Raw genomic sequence first — 24,784 nt, 5'->3', positions numbered from 1 at the left:
ACAACTCCCTGGGCTACTTCCCCATGGCCTCCTCCCAACGCCTTCTTTATCCTCACCATAGGACCTTCCTCCTGGTATCTGATAATGCTTGTACTCCTCAGTTCTCCAGCAGTACGCCTTCTCACTCTCAGCTCCTAGTGCCTCTTGCTCCCAGCTCCTCACACGCACACCACAAACTGAAGTGAGCTCCTTTTTAAACCCAGATGCCCTGATTAACCTGCCTTAATTGATTCTAGCAGCTTCTTGATTGGCTGCAGGTGTTCTAATCAGCCTGTCTGCCTTAATTGTTTCCAGAAAGTTCCTGATGTTCTGGAACCTTCCCTGTTACCTTACCCAGAGAAAAGGGTCCTACTTAACCTGGGGCTAATATATCTGCCTTCTGTTACTCTCCTGTAGCCATCTGGCCCGACCCTGTCACACACCATACAGGCACTCCTTCAGTCTTCTAGAATTTCTCCAGTATTACAGCCAGTGGAGGGTGTGCCTACACTGCACCACACCCCCAATTAAGAATCACAGATTCATAGAGTTGAAGCCCAGAAGAGACCACCAAATTATCTGCAGTAGGACCTCAGAGTTACACACACCTCAGGAATGGAGGTTGTTCATAACTCTGAAATGTTTGTAACTTTGAACAAAACATTACGGTTGTTCTTTCAAAAGTTTATAACTGAACATTGACTTAATACAGCTTTAAAACTTTACTATGCCAAAAAAAATGCTGCTTTTAACCATCTTAATTTAAATGAATCAAGTACAGAAAGTTCTTTACCTTGTCAAATCTTTTTTTAAACTTTCCCGCTATTTTTTTCGTAGTTTATGTTTAATACAGTACTGTACTGTATTTGACTTTTTTTTTTCCGTCTCTTCTGCTGCCTGATTGCCTGCTTCCGATTCCAAATGAGGAGTGTGGTTGACCAGTCAAGGAACTATCATGTGATTGGAATAACAGAAACTTGGTGGGGTAACTCACATGACTGGAGCACTGTCATGGATGGGTATAAACTGTTCAGGAAGGACAGGAGGGGGAGAAAAGGTGGAGGAGTTGTACTGTATGTAAGAGAGTGGAATGATTGCTCAGAGCTCCAGTATGAAACTAGAGAAAAGCCTATTGAGTGTCTTTGGGTTAAGTTTAGAGGCAAGAGGAAAAAGGGTGATGTCATGGTGGGCGTCTGCTATAGACCACCAGACCAAGAGGATGAGGTAGACAAGGCTTTCTTCGGACAAGTAACGGAAGTTTCCAGATCACAGGCCCAGGTTCTCATGGGGGACTTCAAATCACCCTGACATCTGCTGGAAGAGCAATACTGCAGTGCACAGACAATCCAGGAAGTTTTTGGAGAGTGTTGGGGACAACTTTCTGGTGCAAGTGCTGGAGGAACCGACTAGGGGCCATGCTCCTCTTGACCTGCTGCTCACAAACAGGGAAGAATTGGTAGGGGGAAGTAAAAGTGGTTGGCAACCTGCGCAGAAGTGACCATGAGATGGTTGAGTTCGGGATCCTGACACAGGGAAGAAAGGAGAGCAGCAGAATATGGACCCTGAACTTCAGAAAAGCAGACTTTGACTCCCTCAGGGAACTGATGGGCAGGATCCCCTGGGAGGCTAATATGAGGAAGAAATGAGTCGAGGAGAGCTGGCTGTATTTTAAAGAAGCCTTATTGAGGGTGCAGGAACAAACCATCCCAATGTGCAGAAAGAATAGCAAATATGGCTGGTGACCATCTTGGCTTAACAGAGAGATCTTCGGTGAGTTTAAACACAAAAAGGAAGCTTACAAGAAGTGGAAACTTGGACACATGACTAGGGAGAAGTATAAAAATATTGCTCGAGCATGCAGGGGTGTAATCAGGAAGGCCAAGGCACAATTGGAGTTGCAGCTAGCAAGGGATGTGAAGGATAACAAGAAGGGTTTCTACAGGTACGTTAGTAACAAGGTGGTCAGGGAAAGTGTGGGACCCTTACTGAATGGGGGAGGCAACCTAGTGACAGATGTGGAAGAAGCTGAAGTACTCAATGCTTTTTTTGCCTCAGTCTTCACAGACAAGGTCAGCTCCCAGACTGCTGCACTGGGTAGCACAGTATGGGGAGGAGATGAGCAGCCCTCAGTGGTGAAAGACCAGGTTAAGGACTATTTAGAAAAGCTGCATATGCACAAGTCCATGCGACCGGATGCAATGCAGCTGAGGGTGCTGAGGGAGTTGGCTGATGTGATTGCAGAGACATTGGCCATTATCTTTGAAAACTTGTGGCAATCAGGGGAGGTCCTGGACAAATGGAAAAAGGTAAATATAGTACCCATCATCTAAAAAGCGAAGAAGAAGAATCCAGAGAACTACAGACTGGTCAGCCTCACCTCAGTCCCTGGAAAAATCATGGCGCATGTCCTCAAGGAATTCATTTTGAAGCACTTGGAGGAGAGGAAGGTGATCAGGAACAGTTAACATGGGTTCACCAAGGGCAAGTCATGCCTGACCAACCTGATTGCCATCTATGATGAGATAACTGGCTCTGTGGATATGGGGAAAGCAGTGGACATGATATGTCCTGACTATAGCACAGTTTTTGATATGGTCTCCCACCATATTCTTACCAGCAAGTTAAAAAAAGTATAGATTGGCTAAACGGACTATAGGGTGGATAGAAAGCTGGCTAGATCATCGGGCTCAGTGGGTAGTGGTCAACGGCTCAATGTCTAGTTGGGAGCTGGTATCAAGTGGAGTGCCACGAGGTCTGTCCTGGGGCTGGTTTTGTTCAACATCATCATTAACGATTTGGATGATGGGATGGATTGTACACTCAGCAAGTTCGCAGATGACACTAAGTTGGGGGGAGAGGTAGATACACTGGAGGGTAGGGGTATGGTCCAGAGTGACCTAGACAAATTTGAGGATTGGGCCCAAAGAAATCTGATGAGGTTCAACAAGGACAAGTGTAGAGTCCTGCACTTAGGACGGAAGAATTCCATGCACTGCTACAGGCTGGGGACTGACTGGCTAAGCGGCAGTTCTGCAGAAAAGGATTACAGTGGACGAGAAGCTGGATACGAGTCAACAGTGTGCCCTTATTGCTAAGAAGGCTAATGGCATATTGGGCTGAATTAGTAGGAGCATTGCCAGCAGATTGAGGGAAGTGATTATTCCCCTCTATTCGGCACTGGTGAGGCCACATCTGGAGTATTGCATGCAGTTTTGGTGCCCCCACTACAGAAAGGATGTGGACAAATTGGAGAGAGTCCAGTGAAGTGCAACAAAAATGATTAGGGGGCTGGGGCACATGATTTATGAGGAGAGGCTGTGGGAACTGGGCTTATTTAGTCTGCAGAGGAGAAGAGTGGGGATGGATTAGATAGCAGCCTTCAACTAAGATTAAAGAGGACAAAAGAAAGGCTGTTGTTTACTCTTCCCACCCCCGGGAAGATGAGTCTTGCAAGTGAATTGCTTCCATCAGCTGAGTTGGCAGATCAAAGCAGAAGTGAGGAAGTGAATAAAACCCCTGAACAAGCAGGAACTGTATCTTTATACTGCTTGGACTCTGGGGGGAACAAGGATTACTAGAATAAACAAAAGATTCCCAGTGCTTATCCTGGGTTAGCCCTAAAGGACATACAGACCTTGCTTATTATAGACGCTTCTATTACTTTTTGAAAGTTAAGATTGTAAGTTATTATCTGCTTTAACCTTGTCAAAAAAATATCGTTACCTTTTCCTATTTAGTAAATCTTTAGATAGTTTAGTATAGGATTGGCTACAAGCGTTGTCTTCAGTGTGAGCTCTAACATGCAATTCAGGACTGGGCGTAACCTGAATATTGCTGTGATTCGTGGTGTAAGGGCCATCTATCACAAGGGCAAGCTTCCCTAGGTGGCGAGACAGGGAGTACCGACTGTCTGTGATTCCATGTTAAGGCTGTTACAGTGCCTAAGGAGTATACACTTGATAACTCGTTGGTGAAATCTAAGTATAGAGCTCTCAACCAGTTTGGGGTTTGTGCCGGTTTTTTAAAAAAAAAACCAAAAAACAGTCTGCCCTGAGGTTGGTACTCATGCTCTTGAGCCAGTGCAGGACAGCTTGATAATGAGTACAGTAAATGTCCCTAAGCTTTCGTACCTATAAATGTTATGTATCTTTGTCAGATAAGGATTGTATTCTAGCTCCATGGGGGAGGGTAATAGAGCTAACTCCAGCAACTACAATAAGTGTGTGTGTGTGGGGGGTGAATCCTGCAGATCCCAGGACAGGTAAACAACTCTAGATAATTACCAGTTCTTGGGGGGCATTTCACATACTGATTCAGACCAGGTTCAAGAGACCCAGATGACAAAGGCTCAGCCTGAACTGATTGAGTGGCCCTCATTTGATCCTCAAATTAACATTAGACTGTAACTGAGAGGGAAAAACCTTGCCCTACCAGGGTCTCCACATGGATGATGGGTGTCACCCGGTAAGCTTAACACATACGTAGACAATTTTTTTAAAATTATATTTAGGACAAAAGCATTACAGAATATATATATATATTGTGCTCTGTGAAACAACCATCATAGCCACTGGGAAAGAGTAGAACTGCAGGCAATAAAGTCAGACCTGTTGGGATAAGCATAGTGAATCGGAAGGGGGACTACAAGCCTAAATACCTAGTCTGGAGGGAGAGGGACATGGGTCCCTGCCCATGGAGAGGTGGTGGCTGGAGGCCTGAGTCTTAAAGGGGTGCCTTTGAGTAGACAAAGGCAGAGGTGCAGTTAACCCTGGAACTGTGATATCTCCATCACTGGACGTTCTAACAAAGTTTGGATATTTTCTAAAAGAGACGCTCTAGTGTAAATAGGAATTCATTCAGGGATGTCCTATGGCCTGTGTTAAGCAGGTCAGACTAGATGATTGCAACGGTCCCTTCTGGCCTAATAATCTAGGAGCCCCAATGTTGGGTGCACACTGTGCAGACCTCCTACCCCAAATATTCTGAAAGGATGTGGCAGAGAGCCCCAAGCTGCCCCTCAGGTCCAATGGAGCAAAGGCAGCTTGGAACCTCTGTGGAGTCCCTTCCTGACAGGCCTAAAGGGGCAGAAGGGCCTGGGAGCCTCACCTGCAGGGTCAGCTCTGCATTGACCATCTGCTTTCTCTGACACTTGTCATGCTCTGTGATTCTCCTGTTCAGTTCACAGTAGGCCTGCTGCAGCTGCATGGGAGGAAAAAGGAGGAAACAGATGGGAAAGATGAAGGTGGCCCCCAACACAACTTTGTCTTAGGTGGGGAGGAAAACAGAATCCTTTGTCACACCTGCAAGGCTTAAATTCTTTGTCCCTATGCTCTAGATGGGGCTGCAACATTCCTGTCACACACAGCGGATAAATTCTACCCTACTGTTCTCAGGAGGGACAGTAAACCCCTGGTCTGGATCAGATGTTGGGACCAGTTGGCTGGCTGTATAAAAAGGTCAAAGTGGACTGACCAATAGCTAGGGCAGGCTGGCTGGCAATCTCTATGCAAGTGCAACTGAGCAGCATGAATATCTGTCCCAGGCATGCACCGTGAGGAGTACAGAACATATCCCATCAACTCTCTCCTGGAGACAGAGCAGATGGAATTGTGTTTTCTCCATGCAGGTACAAACCATTCTTGCACAAATGATACCAATTAGCAAGTGCTGCCCCTCTCTTTAAGACTAGAAGGGCTGACATCTAAGTCCAGAGATCAGCATCTAAATGCACACCAATTCCAGCTCAATCCCATCAGGGATCAGCTGACCAGGAAAGTCGGGCACTGAAGAATAAGAAGAAGTATGGCCACCACAGGGAAGGGCTGGAAATGGGGAAAAAATGATACCTGGGGGCTGTTTCATAGTTTCTAAAAAGAGCTGGCCTGACCTCCTTGTTACATCTCTCCTGCACTTTAGACAGCTGCTCCACCTCCTCGTTCATTCTATGGGAAAGAACAACACAGTTCAGTTTCTGAGTCCTTCACAGTGGGGAGGGGCACAGCAGCATTGCAGTTTCTGGACCCCCTTTCCTGATTCTAAAAGATGTCCTGATCAGACGAAGTGAGGAAAAGGAACCAAATGACATCACCCCCTGCAATGGGACAAACTCTTGGGCAACACCTGGGACATAAACTTGAGGTTCCTTCTTTTACCCCTTCTTAACTTACTATTCTGCCTCTTTCTTCGCTTCTTTTGCCTTTTGTCTCATAAAGTCCGAGTTCTCAAACTGTAACCCATTCAAAAGGTAAAAAACACTTTCAGTGCAACAGTGTTTGTGACTGCTGTATCTAACTATCTTCCCTTTCCTGGCTAGGGCTGGGGTGCAGCTCTCACCGGTGAGTCTCAGCTTCTTTCTGCTTCTTTTCCAGCAAGGCTCTTCTTTGCTGTTCTGCCTCCATCTTCTGTAGCATCAACTCAGTCAGGCTGATGTCCCAGGACTGCAGAATGGCAACCAAGCTATCCAAAGAAGCAATCTTATTGGAAACAAACACAAACACCACTGTGGCTGTAAATACATAAAATTAATGGTTGCGACCCACTCTCCAAACTCCAATCTCAGCAGCACCAACAATGGGTACTAAGGCTGGGAACATAATCCTTCATCTAAGATAAGTGGGACCAAAGAAAGGGCAATCTGCACCACTAACATCATAGGCACTGCTAACCCTATGTAGTTTCCTTAATCCAAATAATCACTCTTAACTTGAGGGACTGTCCTGTTGACACTATTTTACTCTTTGTATGAATGAACCTGATAGGATGATTTATCTCACTCTTGTAGTTAAACAGTCTGCATCACTGCCATATATGAGTGCCTATCAACCATCCTTTGCTCACATAAAGAACGGTTACTTACCCTACATTAACTGTAGCTCAAGATGTATTGTCCGCATGGGATTCCGATTTTGGTGCTCATGTGCCCCATGCATGTAAGATCGGATTCTTTTGAACAGCAGTGTCTGTCAGGGCCATGCCTGTACCCTGGGCATTGTTGCAACCCCCAACAGCTGAGGTTATAAGGGGCAGGATGGCCTCAACCACCTCTTCATTCCCTTGCCAATAAGGATCCCTAGGGTAATTACCCTAGGGTAATTAATGAGTACAGTAAATGTCCCTAAACTTTTGTATCCATAAATGTTATGTATCTTCTTTTAGCAAAGACAGACAGCAGAACATGGAATCATAGAATCATAGAATATTGGGGTTGGAAGGGACCTCAGAAGGTCATCAAAGCAGGACCAATCCCCAGCTAAATTATCCCAGCCAGGGCTTTGTCAAGCCTGACCTTAAAAACTTCTAAGGAAGGAGATTCCACCACCTCCATAGGTAACGCATTCCAGTGTTTCACCACCCTCCTAGTGAAAAGGTTTTTCCTAATATCCAACCTAACCCCCCCCCACTGCAACTTGAGACCATTACTCCTTGTTCTATCATCTGCTACCACTGAGAACAGTCTAGATCCATCCTCTTTGGAACCCTCTTTCAGATAGTTGAAAGCAGCTATCAAATCCCACCTCATTCTTCTCTTCCGCAGACTAAACAATCCCAGTTCCCTCAGCCTCTCCTCATAACTCATGTGTTCCAGTCCCCTAATGATTTTTGTTGCCCTCCGCTGGACTCTTTCCAATTTTTCCACATCCTTCTTGTAGTGTGGGGCCCAAAACTGGACACACTACTCCAGATGAGACCTCACCAATGTCGAATAGAGGGGAACGATCACATCCCTCGATCTGCTGGCAATGCCCCTACTTATGCAGCCCAAAATGCCATTGCCCTTCTTGGCAACAATGGCACACTGTTGACTCATGTCCAGCTTCTCGTCCACTGTCACCGCTAGGTCCTTTTCTGCAGAACTGCTGCAGAGCCATTCGGTCCCTAGTCTGTAGCGGTGCATGGGATTCTTCCGTCCTAAGTGCAGGACTCTGCACTTGTCCTTGTTGAACCTCATCAGATTTCTTTTGGCCCAATCCTCTCATTTGTCTAGGGCCCTCTTTATCCTATCCCTACCCTCCAGCGTATCTACCTCTCCTCCCAGTTTAGTGTCGTCTGCAAACTTGCTGAGGATGCAATCCACACCATCCTCCAGATCATTTATGAAGATATTCAACAAAAGCGGCCCGAGGACCAACCCTTGGGGCACTCCACTTGATACCGGCTGCCAACTAGACATGGAGCCATTGATCACTACCTGTTGAGCCCGACAATCTAGCCAGCTTTCTATCCACCTTATCATCCATTCATCCAGCCCATAATTCTTTAACTTACTGGCAAGAATACTGTGGGAGACCATGTCAAAAGCTTTGCTAAAGTCAGGGAACAACACGTCCACTGCTTTCCCCTCATCCACAGAGCCAGTTATCTCGTCATAGAAGGCAATTAGATTAGTCAGGCACGACTTGCCCTTGGTGAATCCATGCTGACTGTTCCTGATCACTTTCCTCTCCTCAAAGTGCTTCAGAATTGATTCCTTGAGGACCTGCTCCATGATTTTTCCAGGGGCTGAGGTGAGGTTGACTGGCCTGTAGTTCCTAGGATCCTCCTTCTTCCCTTTTTTAAAGATGGGGACTACATTAGCCTTTTTCCAGTTGTCCGGGACTTCCCCCGATCGCCATGAATTTTCAAAGATAATGGCCAATGGCTCTGCAATCACATCCGCCAACTCCTTTAGCATTCTCAGATCTTGGAATCTGTGAGGACAATACACCTAAAGAACTATGGGTGCTGTAGGGTAAATAACTACTTTCTTTTTCAAGTGTTTGTCTGTACAGATTCCTCTCTTCATCACTAGCAAGCAGTATCCTTCTTAAGAGATAGGTAAGAGGAATATCACCTGGAGGACTGCTCTACCAAAGTTTTTAATCTGACCTAGACTCCTGAACCAAGGCATAGTTGGGAAAACACAAAAATGAGGAAGTTAGTTAAACAGAAATTAAGAGGTACAGTGCCAAAAGTGAAATCCCTGCAAGCTGCATGGAAGCTTTTTAAAGACGTCATAATAGAGGCTCAACTTAAATGTATACCCCAAATTAAAAAACATAGTAAGAGAACCAAAAAAGTGCAACCAGGGCTTAACAACAAAGTAAAAAAAAAACACTGAGACACAAAAAGGCATCCTTTAAAAACTGGAAGTTAAATCCTTGTGAGGAAAATAGAAAGGAGCCTAAACTCTGGCAAATTAAGTGTAAAAATATAATTAGGAAGGCCAAAAAAAGAATTTGAAGAACAGCTACCCAAAGACTCAAAAAGTAATAGCAAAATTTTTTGTAAGTATATCAGAAGCAGGAAGCCTGCTAAACAATCAGTAGGACCACTGGAGGATTGAGATGCTAAAGGAGCATAGAATATCAGGGTTGGAAGGGACCTTAAGAGGTCATCTACTCCAACCCCCTGCTCAAAGCAGGGCCAATCCCCAACGAAATCATCCCAGCCTGGGCTTTTGACCTTGAAAACCTCTAAGGAAGGAGATTCCACCACCTCCTTAGGTAACACATTCCAGTGCTTCACCACCCTCCTAGCAAAAAAGTTTTTCCTAACATGCAACCTAAAGGGGAGGTTCGATAGAGCATGGAGCTAGGCTGTTATCAGTGGTGGCAGATGACAGAACGAGGAGTAATGGTCTCAAGTTGCAGTGGGGGAGGTCTAGGTTGGATATTAGGAAAAAATATTTCACTGGGAGGGTGGTGACGCTCTGGAATGGGTTACCGAGGGTGGTGGTGGAATCTCCATCCTTAGAGGTTTTTAACAAAGCCCTTGACAAAGCCCTGTCTGGGATGATTTCAGGCTTAGGATAGGAACTCCGTCTCCCAGTGGGTAAGGGAGATCTACATCTCCTTTGGTGCTGGATTTCTTCGGGCCTCTGTGTTGTGTTGAAGTAAAAGCAGAAGAGGAATAGGGCTTGTGAACATCTGTGGTGTCTGGGATAATATTACAGCTCACAGGAGCACTAATGGACTGAGACAAACAGGGAGGTTTCTTGGCCAGCTTGCCTGGATCAGACAATGCTTGCATCAAAGCCTCCCAGAAGATGTAACTTCAGTCTGCCCTCTCTGAATTAAAGTGTGTACTTTGAAAAAATCTTACATTAAGTAGTGCTCAGGCATATGGTCTTTGCCTAAGCACAGGAGATGCTGAGCATCAATCATGGGTTTTGCTGAGTCCCCAGTAAAGAGATCTTGAATCCTGGAGCCTTGCCTTTAGGCATTTTGATCTTATGTGTGTGTGTGTGTGTGTGTGGCGGGGGGTGTCTAACCATGTACAGAGGCTGGCATGGGAGGGGGAGGGGGGCAGAAATCTTATCAACACACTGTTTCCACAGGGATTTTTTTTTTTAAAATAGAGGACAGGTATGCTAACTAATGAACTGTAAATAGTGAATCAGAAAACAATAGCTAAATAATCTCTTGCAGATTGGAGGTCACTGAGATCGCAGGGCTCCATGTTGAAGCCATAGGTGGTCAGAAGGAACTGAAAGGCCGTTCAGGCTGCCCTGCTCCTTATACCCTCGGCTACAGTGGTTGCAGGGGCTCCCAGGATGCAGAGGAATTCCCGGGGGACACAGCTATTCAAAAGAATATGATTGCATGTGCACAGGTCACATGTGCACCAAGAGTGGAATCTGTGTGCACGATCACTCAAAGAAATTAAACAGCAGTTAAACTGAAACTAACTGGACACAACTCAACTCAAAGCCACATGCCTGGCTGAAAATGCTTTACCTGTTCTTGTTACAAGTAACACCTGAGATCAGTAGAGGTAAATTCAGAGAAAAACGGATATACTTTCACCTCTGTTTTCAGGTTTACTTCCAACAGTTTATAGCACTCTGGGTAGACTCATTGCCACTGCTCCCCCGGCATGGTCAGTCAATATCCACCCCTGTTTGTGAGGCTCATTCAGAGAGCAACAAATGAGACAACATAAGAGACCAAAAGCCAAAAAGAAACAATGTTATTGTAAGGCAAAGAACAATAAGAAATAGAACAAATTGCCCCTACTTGTTCAGGCGTGTTGCCATCATCAGCATAAAGTCTGGGGTCTGCTCCATATTGAAGAAGTGTCTCCACGGCGGCCATGTGACCACCAAAAGCAGCACGATAAAGAGGGGTCCTGCCAAAAGCCCCCTACACAAATAAAAACAATGAACATGAGGAAAATAGTGTCTGACAGTCACATATAGCAATCTCCTGTCATCAGTGCTCTGCACATCTCCACCCACTCTGCATAAAGGACAACCTATAAAGCTCCATCTCCCTCTGCAGAAGTGGGTACCAGCAGGACCTGATTAAAGCAATTTGCAGCCCTAAACACACTCACATGGGGTCTCTTCTGTGCCACAACCCTACTCCTCCACACCATCATCCCATCCCTGCTTAGGGTTGTAATGGCCAGGGCCACTGTCATCTGGATGACCTGACAACCTTAGATATGGAGCACTTGTGGGGGGAGGAAGCCAGAGAATGTAAGAATTCTTTAAAGAGGGTTTACCAGTATTTATTTTATCTACACCCATTTACTTTCAGTCCTATTTCCTTGTAAGTTGTTTCTTTGTGTACCCAAAGCCTTTTTATTCTCTAGAAAGTCCAAAGTCTTTATAGGGAGGCAGAACCCAGCCTGTATCCAAACTCAGTACCTTCTTTTCCTACGTCTTACTGCTCCTCAGACAATGATCTGGTGTGGTCTTTAAAACTCCCCTCTCGAAATTGTTCCCCCAACCTCAGAATGAGGTGGGGCTAATTAATGTAAATCCTAGATCCCTCCCACTCCCAGCAGCTTCCGAGAGAATTTGTGATTGATTAAAGCCAGCTGGATCACACCCTAGTTCTAATTTTCTGAGGTAGTCCACTACCTACAGATTCTTGGGGTTTGGGTTTTTTTCACCCTTGTGACAGTTCATTCTCTCATAGTCATATATATAAAAGCAACCTGCTGAGCTAGAGTAGAGGGTGGTCTACCATTGCTCCCCTTTGTGCAAGCTGTGGTCTCTCCTCCTTTCTAGAACATCACTCTATTGTCATACAAGCTGGGTTCTGTCCAGAGGGAAGGAGGTCTCAGCCCCTATCATGTGGGCAGGAAATGCTATGTATGCATCTTCCCCACTCAAACTGTGATGGGGTGGCTGCAGCACGTACCCTGAGTTCTCTTTTCATGTGGTGTCAGAAAAGGCCCTCACGTAGAGATAGCAACTAATGTTCCCTCTTTTTTTTTTCTTCTTGTGTGTTGATCAAATGGCTGCCCAAGCTCATAGCACAGCCTCTCCCACCCTCTCCCATCCCACACATTTCCTTCTTCCTCTATCCTCTCCCTCATTACATCTGCTCCTTTCATTCATTCTCCTTCCTGCCTCTTCATTCATTCCAGATCCTACATTCATTTCAATGAGACTTGATTAGCATGACAAACTACACTTATGTTGCCAAAGGTCAAGGAAGAGACAGACTGCTCAGGTCTCTGTCAGGAGTGGATGCAACCCACCCACAATAGACTCCCACACGTCATCTGAGGTTTCAACTTTTGCCCATTTATCATTCCTATCCATTCCTGAGCTGCTAGCAGGTTGTTCCACAGCATGATGCTCTGTCACTCTTTTTTCCCATAGTCAAGAACAGTTTTCCTCATAACTTTTTGATGACACAACTTTATGATACCGGATAAAAGGGGGGAGGGATAGCTCAGTGGTTTGAGCATTGGCCTACTAAACCCAGGGTTGTGAGTTCAATCCTTGACGGGGCCATTTAGGGATCGGGACAAAAGATTGGGGATTGGTCCTGCTTTGAGCAGGGGGTTGGACTAGATGACCTCCTGAGGTCCCTTCCAACCCTGATATTCTATGAATTTGAAAAAACATCTATCTTGCTCTTCCTCTTATTTGCAATATTGGCCTAGAAAATGTTTGTCTCAATCTCTCCTTTCACATTGGCTGGACAGTCGCTCTTTTCTGAGTTTAAACACTTTCTCTCCACCATTCTCAATTTTCCTTATCCCTCTCTTCCCCATCCCCTTCATCATGTTTGTTAAATTTGAGTGCTCAGTCATTCATTCTGCACACAGTAAAAGAAAGAGGCCACTAGGAGGTGTGCAGTGCCTCTGTCTCTTTCCTTTCTTGGCCACTCAGGTTCATCAGAGCCAGCAGCTGAGTCTCCCCCGCAGCTGAGTCCCATTTCCCTGGTACTTTCAAGCACCCTTAAGAGGGGCTCCTCATAGTGGAAGGCCACTCCTCCCAGGGCCTCCTGGGCAAGCTAAGAAGTTTTTCCTTTTCCCTTGCCTCCGTCCCCTTTCCATTAGAGCCAAAAGAGTGACAGGGTCCTCTTCTGTGCAGCAGGGGCCTAGTTGCCCCTGGTTGTAGATGTGGGGCCAGCCATGTCTTCCTTCTGCTGGAGGCTCTCTGCAGTCTCAGACAAACATTACTGCATTGGTTACACTTGAGTCATATTTTCAAACTTTACTTTTTTTTTTAAAATGGAAGTGGACGTTCTGGCTTCAAGTGATTTCAGAATCTGGGGCCTTAGGTATAGGTTTATAATGCCTATGTAAAGCAGCTATGGAACACGATCCACCTTCATGAGAAGCAGGCTCCCACCCCACTAATATCAGAAGGGTTGACTTTACCAAATTGCTATTTTCTGAAGGGAAAAGGGATTTGGGAGTGAAGTTAGGAGGACTGACTACCAGGAGGGAGACATTGGAACATAACTAAACGAAAGGCAGTTGATCAGTGTGTGAAGATGGGAGGGGCACAAGAGAAATTAATAGGTAATGCTATAATTTAGTCATGGGTATTTTTAGTAAAAATCATGGACAGGTTATAGAACGATAGAAGATTAGGGCTGGAAGAGACCTCAGGAGGTCATCTAGTCCAATCCCCTACTCAAAGCAGGACCAATCCCCAACTAAATCATCCCAGTCAGGGCTTTGTCAAGCCTGACTTTAAAAACTTCTAAGGAAGGAGATTCCACCACCTCCCTAGGTTACACATTCCAGTGTTTCACCACCCTCCTAGTGAAAAAGTTTTTCCTAATATCCAACCGAAACCTCTCCCACTGCAACTTGAGACCATTACTCCTTGTTCTGTCATCAGCTACCACTGAGAACAATCTAGATCCATCCTCTTTGGAACCCCCCTTCAGGTAGTTGAAAGCAGCTATCAAATCCCCCCATATTCTTCTCTTCTGCAGACTAAATAAGCCCAGTTCCCTCAGCCTCTCCTCATAAGTCATGTGCCCCAGACCCCTAATCATTTTCGTTGCCCTCCACTGGACTCTCTCCAATTTTTCCACATCCTTTCCGTAGTGGGGGCCCCAAAACTGGATGCAAATCTCCAGATGTGGCCTCACCAATGCCAAATAGAGGGGAAGAATCACTTCCCTAGATCTGCTGGCAACGCTCCTACTAATGCAGCCCAATATGCCGTTAGCCTTCTTGGCAACAAGGGCACATTGTTGACTCATATCCAGTTTCTCATCCACTGTAATCCCCAGGTCCTTTTCTGAAGAACTGCCTCTTAGCCAGTTGGTCCCTAGTCTGTCACAGTGTATTAAGTGAAGACCTTCAAAATATGGAACAATATTTCCGGAAATGGAGGCTCAAACCTGTGACAAAGTAGGGAGTATTAACCTGGTAATGTTGCATGGGAGTTTTACTTGTTTACTGTCTTCTGCTAACACGGGGCGTGCCTCCATTTCCCTGGGGTACTGCACCCAGTACTAGATGGTGATGGCAAGTAAGCGGGTGACTTCACTGACGGATGATACTTGATGGCCAGCACGTAAATGATGGTGACTGGCCTTCGTAACCTGAGCCCAGGAGGGGACTGGGACCAGATGACACCTTCTGCCCGGGAAACAGGACAAAGGCTGGAAGAGAGCTTGGAGGTGTGGCTGGGTGAGGCAGCAGGAAGGGGTTTCAGTTTGGAGCTGGCTGGGGAGACGGCAACATGCCCAGAACCAGGGTCTGGGCTCCCCACCCCACAAGAGGGACCTGGATGAGCACAGGCGCTGATTCTGTGGGTGCTCCGGGGCTGGAGCACCCACGGGGAAAAATTAGTGGGTGCTCTGCACCCATTGGCGGCTAAGCTCCCCTCACCCCCTGCTCCACCTCCTCCTCCTTTTCCCTGCCTAAGCGCACCGTGTCCCCGCTCCTCCGCCTACCTCCCAGCGCTTCCCCCTGGCCACCACCAAACAGCTGTTTGGCGGCGTGCTGGGAGGGAGGGGGAGGAGTGGGAACATGGTGCGCTCGAGGAGGAGGCGGGGAAGAGAAGGGGATAGGGCGAGAATTTGGGGAAGGAGTTGGAATAGGGGCAGGGAGGGGGCGGAGTTGCAGTGGGGACTTTGGGGAAAGAGTTGGAATGGGGGCAGGACAGGGGTGGGAAGACGCTAGGCTGGGGCAGAGCCGCATGGAAGGGATGGAGTGGGGGCAGGGCCGGGGGCAGGTGGGAAGAGGTCAAGCATCCAAGGGAAAGTGTGGAAGTTGCCCCATATGTAACTGGGGGGTCCTGTTTTCTGTACCTAAAAGGTCTGTTTAGAGTGTGTTCCTGTCATCTAATAAACCTTCTGTTTTACTGGCTGGCTGAGAGTCATGGTGAATTGCAGGATGTGGGGGGTACAGGGCTTTGACTCCCTCACACTCCATGACAAAACCAAACCCTGGAAAAACAATAGTAAGCGCATTTCATCTTGATAATAGGAATGCCAAAAGCACACTGAAAGTAGCTTTCTGGGGTAAAAATGTGCAACACGATTACACTCCAACATATCTTGGAGTGAAACTCGACCGCACCCTCTCCTTCCATGATCATCTTGAGAAGGTAGCTGCAAAGATCAAAACGAGAGCCAACATAGTTCAGTTGCAACCTGGGGTGCACCAACATCAGTGCTGCAAACATCTGTAATAGCACTTATGTCATAAATATAAAGGAAGGGTAACCACCTTTCTGTATACAGTGCTATAAAATCCCTCCTGGCCAGAGGCAAAGTCCTTTTACCTGTAAAGGGTTAAGAAGCTCAGGTAACCTGGCTGGCACCTGACCCAAAATGACCAAAGAGGGAACAAGATACTTTTAAATCTGGAGGGGGGGAAAGGCTTTTGTCTGTCTGTGTGATACCTTTGCCGGGAACAGATCAAGGATGCAAGCCCTCCAACTCCTGTAAAGTTAGTAAGTAATCTCGCTAGAAAATGCATTAGGTTTTCTTTGTTTTGGCTTGTGAAATTCGCTGTGCTGGAGGCAAGGTGTATTCCTGTTTTTCAGTCTTTTTGTAACTTAAAGTTTTGCCTAGAGGGATTCTCTATGTTTTGAATCTGACTGCCTGTAAGATTATCTTCCATTCTGATCTTACAGAGTTGTTCTCTTATCTTTTTTTGTTCTTCTAATAATGTTCTGTTTTTTAAGAATCTGATTGGGTTTTTTGGGTCTTAAAAATCCAAGGCTGGTTTGTGCTCATCTTGTTTATTCTCAAGCCTCCCCAGGAAAGGGGGTGTAGGGCTTGGGGGAATATTTTGGGGGAACAGGACTTCAAGTGGTCCTTTCCCTGTTCTCTGTCTAAATCACTTGGTGGTGGCAGCATACTGTTCAAAGACAAGGAGAAATTTGTGCCTTGGGAAAGTTTTTAACCTAAGCTGGTAAAAATGAACTTTGAGGGGTTTTCATCTGAACCCTAGAGTTCAGAGTGGGGAGGGAACCCTGACAACTTGTATATTCAGTATTTGAATATTGTGCACCGGTAAGCAGCAGATGCAGCCACACACGACTTGTGGCCACCCAGCTGAATACAGTGAAGTGGTGTATCACAGGAACCCTGAAGTTGACTCCAACACCATGGCTACCTGTCCTGTCTAACATCGCTCCCCTGCCGATACGCCAAACTGCTGCAACGTTTGGCGAAGCTCAGCGAATCCAGGAAACCAAATGCCTTCCTATTCACCAAGACCTTGACAATGCCCCTGTCATAAATATAAAGGGAAGGATAAACACCTTTAAAACCCCTCCTGGCCAGAGGAAAAACCCTTTCACCTGTAAAGGGTTAAGAAGCTAGGATAACCTCGCTGGCACCTGACCAAAATGACCAATGAGGAGACAAGATACTTTCAAAAGATGGGAGGAGGGAGAAAAACAAAGGGTCTGTGCCTGTTTGTGTGATGCTTTTGCTGGGGATAGAACAGGAATGGAGTCTTAGAACTTAGTAAGTAATCTAGCGAGATATGCGTTAGATTATGATTTCTTTAAATGGCTGAGAAATTAAGTTGTACTGAATAGAATGAATATTCCTGTCTGTGTGTCTTTTTGTAACTTAAGGTTTTCCCTAGAGGGATTCTCTATGTTTTGAATCTAATTACCCTGTAAGGTATTTACCATCCTGATTTTACAGAGGTGATTCTTTTTACTGTTTCTTCTATTAAAATGTTTCTTTTCAAGAACTGAATGCTTTTTTCATTGTTCTAAGATCCAAGGGTTTGGGTCTGTGGTCACCTATGCAAATTGGTGAGGATTTTTACCAAACCTTCCCCAGGAAGTGGGGTGCAAGGGTTGGGAGGATTTTGGGGGGAAAGATGTTTCCAAACAACGCTTTCCCAATAAACCCAGATAAACGTTTGGTGGTGGCAGTGGAAGTCCAAGGGCAAAGGGTAAAATAGTTTGTACCTTGGGGAAGTTTTAACCTAAGCTGGTAAAAGTAAGCTTGGGGGGTTTTCATGCAGGTCCCCACATCTGTACCCTAGAGTTCAGAGTGGGGAAGGAACCTTGACAGCCCCCCCACAACATCTTAAGTCCTGCAAGCCTTTCAGGTAACATTTGTTTAGCCTCATGCAATCAGGCTACAATCAGAAGGAGGCTTGGAAAGCAGACTGGGCTAAACAAGACTTAAAAAATAAGCACCTTGTGCCAGATCCCAGGCAGAAGGTTCCTGTGTTTGACCTTCCATGGTCATGTTGGTCAACTCTGAACCAAATGCGAATCAACCATGGTAGATGCAGATATCTAAAGCACAAATGGAAAATCAAGGACTCTGCAGTGTGTGAGTGTGGTTCCCCGCGACAGACTATAGAACATATCACTGCCCAATGTATAAATATGAAGGAGGCATCACTGCAATAAATTCTGCTACCCCTGATGTAGCCATTTGGGTCGATCAACTTCAGGGGAAATTGTAGTTGTTGCTCTACACCAGCCATATGAAAGAAGAAAGAGAAGCGGTGCATGGGATTCTTCCACTCTAAGTGCAGGACTCTCAACTTGTCCATGTTGACAATAAACAAAAATTCATAGCCGGTGATCTGCCCATGACTTATACTCTAAATACCTGCTGCTGGGGGAGGGGTCGGGGGCCACTGTTGGCTGGGCACTCTAGGGAGCCATTGGGGGGGTGCCCCGGGGCCAGTGGCACCACCTGCCAGGGGCTACTGTCATCTGACCTCCATGACAGATACAGAGCCCTACTAATAGGTAAAAGTTAATTAAACTAGGAAAGAGAACACTAAAATGTTAGATATTAAATTTAAATGAGAAATTAGGCAAGGGGTGGGAAATAAGTTCCATATAACAAAAGTTTTAAAAAGTAAAGATTAAAAATACAAGAGAGAAAAACAAAAACAGACATAGAATTTTTGGCCAGAATTGACAGTTATGATCATGAAGCTAACCTGCCTGACACTGGTGCATAGAATTTCACCCTATGATGCCAGCACTGTGATTTTTTGCTCACTACAGCGATAACTTTGTTAAATAATCTGGCCTGTTTTATGTAGAAGGTCAGACTAGATGATCTAATGGTCTTTTCTGGCCTTTAAATCTATAAAACTATGGATTATCTGTTAATTCAGCAGTGATGATACCATTTCTGGAATGTGCATCAGTTTTGGTGTCCTTTTAACAAGGGTGTTTAAAAATTAGAGACTGAGTTCAGAAAAGAGCCACGAGAAAGATTCAAGGTCTGGAAAACATGTCTGGGGGCGGGGAAGGGGAAATATTTCAGATCAGCCAGTCATCAAAGCATGGATAAATGTGAGCCTTTGGCTCCTAGATGAGCTGCCATGACCACAAGGCACTTGGTAAATGCTCTCAGTGCCATAGAAAATCCACACAATAGCACATTGTACTGATAGTGTGAGTTTCCTTTTAGGAAACAAAGGTACTTCCTGTGGGCTGGATGGATGTACATACGTGACTATGCCTCCTAGAGAATGAGTGCCCTGAAGCAACCTTGAGATGCTAGTGTAGGGATTATGAAAGTGACCATCCTGAACTCGAAGTGACAGATGAACTGTTGAGTCATCTGAGGTCTAGAATGGCATACCATCTGTTCTGAAAACTGGGCCTACAAATTTACCCTAATTGTGAGCTCAACTGTAAAAAGTGAGTGTAAGTTCATAAGATGTCACAATGACCTATAACAAATGCTGATGGGAAAAGATGCAAAAGTAAGACAAGACTGAATTAGTCCACACAAAAAGGGTCAATTAAGATCATGCTTGACATATAAGAAAAGTGTGGAACCGGAAATCAGAAAACCAAAACTGGCATAGAAAATGAGGTCTAATGGTTGGGGATTGGTCCTGCTTTGAGCAGGGAGTTGGACTAGATGACCTCCTGAGGTCCCTTCCAACTCTGATATTCTATGATTCTATGATATTGTGATCGTCGTCCGGAAGTAAAGGCAACACTTGAAGCCCGGTCAGCCTGGCATACTGCAACTATGGTGGTTCATCCCTACAGATGAACAGTAACTGTTCTAACAGCTAGAAATAAAGGTATAATTTTTTTTTAAAACAGAAAATAAATGGGGAAAGAAAGGGTAAGTAACCATAAGGGGATGGCAGAGGGTACCCCAATCCAGGTCCCAGTTTTTCAGCATGCTAATTCTGATAAGTTTTTGGAAAGTAACTCTGCCTCTTTAAATCAAGATGCAGCTCCAGTGCCTGTGATAACAGAGGAGTTGAGAGTAGGAAGTTGTAAGGTGGTCGTTTGTCAGAATGCAAATGACCCAACTGACAGAGAGGGAGGTGTTTTTCCACAGGCTGTGAGCACAGAGAGGAGTCAAATGACACCATGGGTAATGAACAAACCAACCTCAAACCAGAGTATCTGAACAGAGGGCATGGTATCACAAAGATACTTGTAAACAGCCATCTGTGATAAAAAATTTGGTATGATGTTAAGTTTTGGGATAAAAAATCTGGTTTGCTGTGTGAAGGGGAAACTGAGGCACGTCACTTCATGGCCTTGATAGCTGGATGACAAGAGAATTATAACACAAAGTGTCTTTGAGTTAGTCACTGACTAACCCTCTTGCAGTAAACCAAGGGGGAAAGTGTGACATTCTATACCTTGGGGTAGTGTCCTGTAACCCCATATGCCTCATTTATATATAATAGTGATATTGCATATACAGCAGGCCATGCGAGGCATCAGGGGAAAGGTTATGAACTGCTGAAATCCACTGTTCTATCTAAATACGTATATCTTTAGTGCATATGAAGTTATGAGATTGTGTTGTATGGTTGTCACTAAAACATGCTGTAAGTTGGGGAATCAGCCAGATATTAGCTCCTCAGAGACAAGCAACCATCAACAGCCATTGTCCAGCAAGAGAGCTACAATTCAATGACTCACCTGTATAAGGTCAAACCAGGAAAATTGCTCAAACCATGCCTGGGGACTCAGCAATGCCCACCAGACATGCCTGGGCTTGTGTTCTCCAAGCACATGGACTAAGGGTATACAACAGAACACAGGGGCCTCATGCTTGGCCTTTCTCCTGCCCCCACCTATGCTGCAAGCAACCAGGAGACTCAAAAGACTGAAGACTCCAACAGAGGAGACTGGCCTAGGTTTAAGAGACAAACCTGTATATTAAGGACTGCAATATCCAGTGGGGTGAGAAAAACCGCTTAATCTAGATCAGCGTTTTTCAAAGTTTGGGTCGCGACATGTTAGGCACTGGGTCACTCTGGTCAGCACCGCTGACTGGGACATTAAAAGTCCCATTGGCGGTGCTGCCCAGCTAAGGCTGGCTAGTGCCTACCTGCTCCGACACCCCACTGCGCCCCGGAAGCGGCCAACAGCAGGTCCGGTTTCTAGGCGGGGGGCCACGGAACACAGCACGCACCCGCGCCCCGAGCATTGGCCAGGAACCGGGCAATTGGAGCTGGGGAGATGGCGGTGGCTCCACCTAGGAGCTGGACCTGCAGCTGACTGTTTCAGGCACAACGCGGTCCGTGGTGCCAGGACAGGCGGAAAGCCTGCCTCTGCACCCCGGCTGCACCACTGACAGAGAGCCACAGGAGGTAAGTTTGAGCCCCAGCCCTGCGCCCCAATCCCCTGCCCCAGCCCTGAGCCTCCCCAAACCTGGAACCCCTTCCTGCACCCCAAACTCCCCATCCCTGGCCCCATCCCAGAGCCTGCACCCCCAGTCCAGGGCAAGATGGTATATTCCTGAGGTACAGAGCTGGGGGGATTTCGCTCTGGTGCCTTTCCCTGTGTGATTCGTGAGTGGCTCTGGGAGCATTCAGGCAATCTAGCTGGGTGTGGGGCTCCACGTGTGGTTGTGCTGAGTGATAACAGCGCCTGGAGGGGTTTGCTGCTTGTCACTAGCAAAGCATTGTGAGAGACAGCCCAGGCTGGAGAGAGTTAAGGAGACACAGCAGTCCCATGGTCCCAGTCTGCACACTGGGGACCCTATCACAGAAGTTACTTACCTTAGAATAACTGTGGTTCTTTGAGACATGTTGTCCACATGAGTTCCACTCTTGGCATGCAAGATTGGATTATCAAAGCCAGCAGTGCCTGTACCCCAGCTCAGGGGGTCTCAACCTTTTTCTCCCTGAGGCCCCCCCTCAACTTGCTATAAAAACGCCAGGGCCTGGCGGGGGGTGGGGGGGAAGGAGCACGGTGCTCCAGGCCTGGGCGGACCTTTGGGCATAGGCATAGTTTTACTTCTATTTGTGGGGGAGGCAAAGGCTGGCAGGGCTCAAGCCAGCTCCGCACAGCAGGGTCCAGGGAGGAAGCGCCACCTCCACTCCCTGACTCACTCAGGAGGCCATCCAGCCTGTGCTCTGGGGAGGCACAACCAAAAACATAAGAACATAAGAACGGCCATACTGGGTCAGACCAAAGGTCCATCCAGCCCAGTATCTTGTCTACTGACAGTGACCAATCCCTGGTGCCCCAGAGGGAGTGAACCTAACAGGTAATGATCAAGTGATCTCTCTCCTGCCATCCATTTCCACCCTTTGACAAACAGAGGCTAAGGACACCATTCCTTACCCATCCTGGCCAATAGCCATTAATGGACTTAACCTCCATGAATTTATCCAGTTCTCTTTTAAACCCTGTTATAGTCCTAGCCTGCAAAACCTCCTCAGGCAAGGAGTTCCATAGGTTGATGTACGCTGAGTGAAGAAGAACTTCCTTTTATTTGTTTTAAACCTGCTACCCATTAATTTCATTTGGTGACCCCTAGTTCTTATATTATGGGAACAATTAAATAAGCTTTGGACTTAACTATCTTGAGTCATTTTGTACCATCTGTAAACTTTGCCCCCCTCACTGTTTACCCCCTGTGATGTTGCACTCTATATGATTTTATAAAAATATGCTAATGAGTGTGAATATAATGTAACTGGGGTATGCTTCATGCAAAAGGTCTCTTGTAAGGTATCATTACAAAGCTTATAATCTACTGAATGTGTTCATCCTATTTGTATGAATGTATCATTCTTGTATCTGAAACTAGAAATTTAAAATATAACTCTGAGGGCCGATTGTAATTATGCAAAGTGTGGGCCATTAATGGTGGTTTGGATTCTTGATGGCTCCCATTAACCAGGACAATTGACTGCAGATGGCTCTGTTTTACTTGTAAGTCTTCCTGTATATGTGTGCGCTGGCAAGTGGGTAATGAAGTCTTACAGTGACATGTGATCATGTCACCTGAACTGGAATCCATCTTTAACCTGGTGCTTTTCCATCGAGAAGGAGGGGTGGGAACCCAGAGGGACAAAGAATTCCTGCCTTATGCAAAAGATATATAAGTGGGTGGAACAGAACAAAGGGGGCGGCCATCATGAGAAATCCCCTAGCTACCACCTGAGCTGGAACAAGGGCTGAACCAGGGGAAAGGATTGTGCCCAGACTAGGAAGGCATCCAGTCTGAGAAAGAAACTTATTGAAACATCTCTGAGGGTAAGATTTTATCTCTATTCAGTTTTATTACCATATTAGGCTTAGACTTGCGTGTTTTATTTTATTTTGCTTGGTAATTCACTTTGTTCTGTCTGTTACTACTTGGAACCACTTAAATCTTACTTTCTGTATTTAATAAAATCATTTTTTACTTACTAATTAACCCAGAGAATGTATTAATACCGGGGGGGGGGGGGGAGAGGAGGGAGGGCAAACAGCTGTGCATATCTCTCTATCAGTGTTATAGAGGGCGAACAATTTATGAGTTTACCCTGTATAAGCTTTACACACGGTAAAATGAATTTATTTGGGGTTTGGACCCCACTGGGAGTTGAGCATCTGAGTGTTAAAGACAGGAACACTTCTTAAGTTGCTTTCAGTTAAGTCTGCAGCTTTGGGGCCCGTGGTTCAGACCCTGGGTCTGTGTTGGAGCAGACTGGCGTGTCTGGCTCAGCACGACAGGGTGCTGGAGTCTCGAGCTTGCAGGGAAAGCAGGGGCAGAAGTAGTCTCAGCACATCAGTTGGCAGTTCCCAAGGGGGTTTCTGTGATCCAACCTGTCACATCCCCTTTCCCAGATCATTTATGAATATGTTGAATAGCACTGGTCCCAGTAGACATGCTTGGGGGACTCTGCTATTTACCATACCATGCTGCTATGTCCAGCAGTTTCTATGATTTCTCTTTTAACACCTCCAGTTGAAAGTCAAGAGCCTCTGCTATGCATTTCATAAGATCTTAGGGTCCCTTAAAATAGTTGTCTGAAGAAGATGTAGAGGATGAGGAAATTTCAGATGGGATTAATTGTTCTCCTTCATCTGCATGATCTTCATTGCTCTCCTCCTCCTGTCTCTAGCATCTGAGGCTACGGTAATTGACCAGTCTGAGAAGGTCTATTCTGTCTCTGGGGAGAAAGGGATCTAGTCCTGGGGCGAGGGGTGGGAGGCAGTAGACACTGGCTTGCAGGTATGGGATCACATGCCCCATGGTGTCCAGTAAGGCCAAGGTCAATAGGCATATGGATACTGCACTGGAAGACATACCAGGGGGCCTATTAGATTCGTGCCATTTCCTATCATGAGACCAGTCCCTAGAGTCCCTCCCAGGTTCCCACTGTAATCCCCATAGAAGGGAGGGAGGGCGAGCAAGTGGGAGATGAGCCCCTACTGTGCGTTGACTGTGAGAATGAAAAGGAGTACTCCTGCTCTGAAGGTGGGGCTAAACTTTCAAGTGTACAATGTCCCCTCCACTCTGGTATTGATCGAGTTTGTACTGCTGACACTTATCATCTGCAGTACAGAGGTCTTGGTGACTAGTGGTCTAGCCAGCCTCACCTTCAACCTATCTAGCAATGTCGACTCCAGTACCTGGCCTATAGCTAAATCGCTTGGTACCATATATGCTCTAGGTATGGACAGGGACTGTACCTATGCACTGGGTACCCATGAAAAGTCACTGGAGCGATTAGTACATTGCGGTTGGCACTGGAAGAAGGGCCGGCCACATGTTTCGTGGGTATCACTGGTACCTGTTTAACTGTCAGCACCGAGGTGTAAGAGGGACTTTTGTCAGGCTATTGGCTGCTCTTTGACTGTTAAGCCTGAGATGACGGAGATGCTTGCAGACTAACAAACAACTAA

General features: G+C 46.1%; 1 protein-coding gene across 8 annotated transcripts in view; it reads right to left on the bottom strand.

The window, feature by feature from the left end:
* Positions 1 to 24,784, bottom strand: part of IQANK1 (IQ motif and ankyrin repeat containing 1) — a 100,132-nt gene that overhangs the window by 23,704 nt on the left and 51,644 nt on the right. For 7 of the 8 annotated variants that reach the window (XM_075124822.1, XM_075124816.1, XM_075124820.1 and 4 more), the window contains 4 exons: positions 10,974 to 11,099; positions 6,313 to 6,452; positions 5,867 to 5,921; positions 5,086 to 5,178 (listed from right to left, as the gene is read on the bottom strand). In XM_075124822.1, the coding sequence (XP_074980923.1) occupies positions 5,086 to 5,178; positions 5,867 to 5,921; positions 6,313 to 6,452; positions 10,974 to 11,099 (414 nt within the window). The remainder of the gene's footprint in view (positions 1 to 5,085; positions 5,179 to 5,866; positions 5,922 to 6,312; positions 6,453 to 10,973; positions 11,100 to 24,784) is intronic. The other variant, XM_075124823.1, reaches the window with a different exon arrangement.

This window comes from Caretta caretta, chromosome 2, assembly GCF_965140235.1.
Source record: "Caretta caretta isolate rCarCar2 chromosome 2, rCarCar1.hap1, whole genome shotgun sequence".
Lineage (NCBI taxonomy): Eukaryota > Metazoa > Chordata > Testudines > Cheloniidae > Caretta > Caretta caretta.
This window is presented reverse-complemented; position numbering and strand designations above follow the sequence as displayed.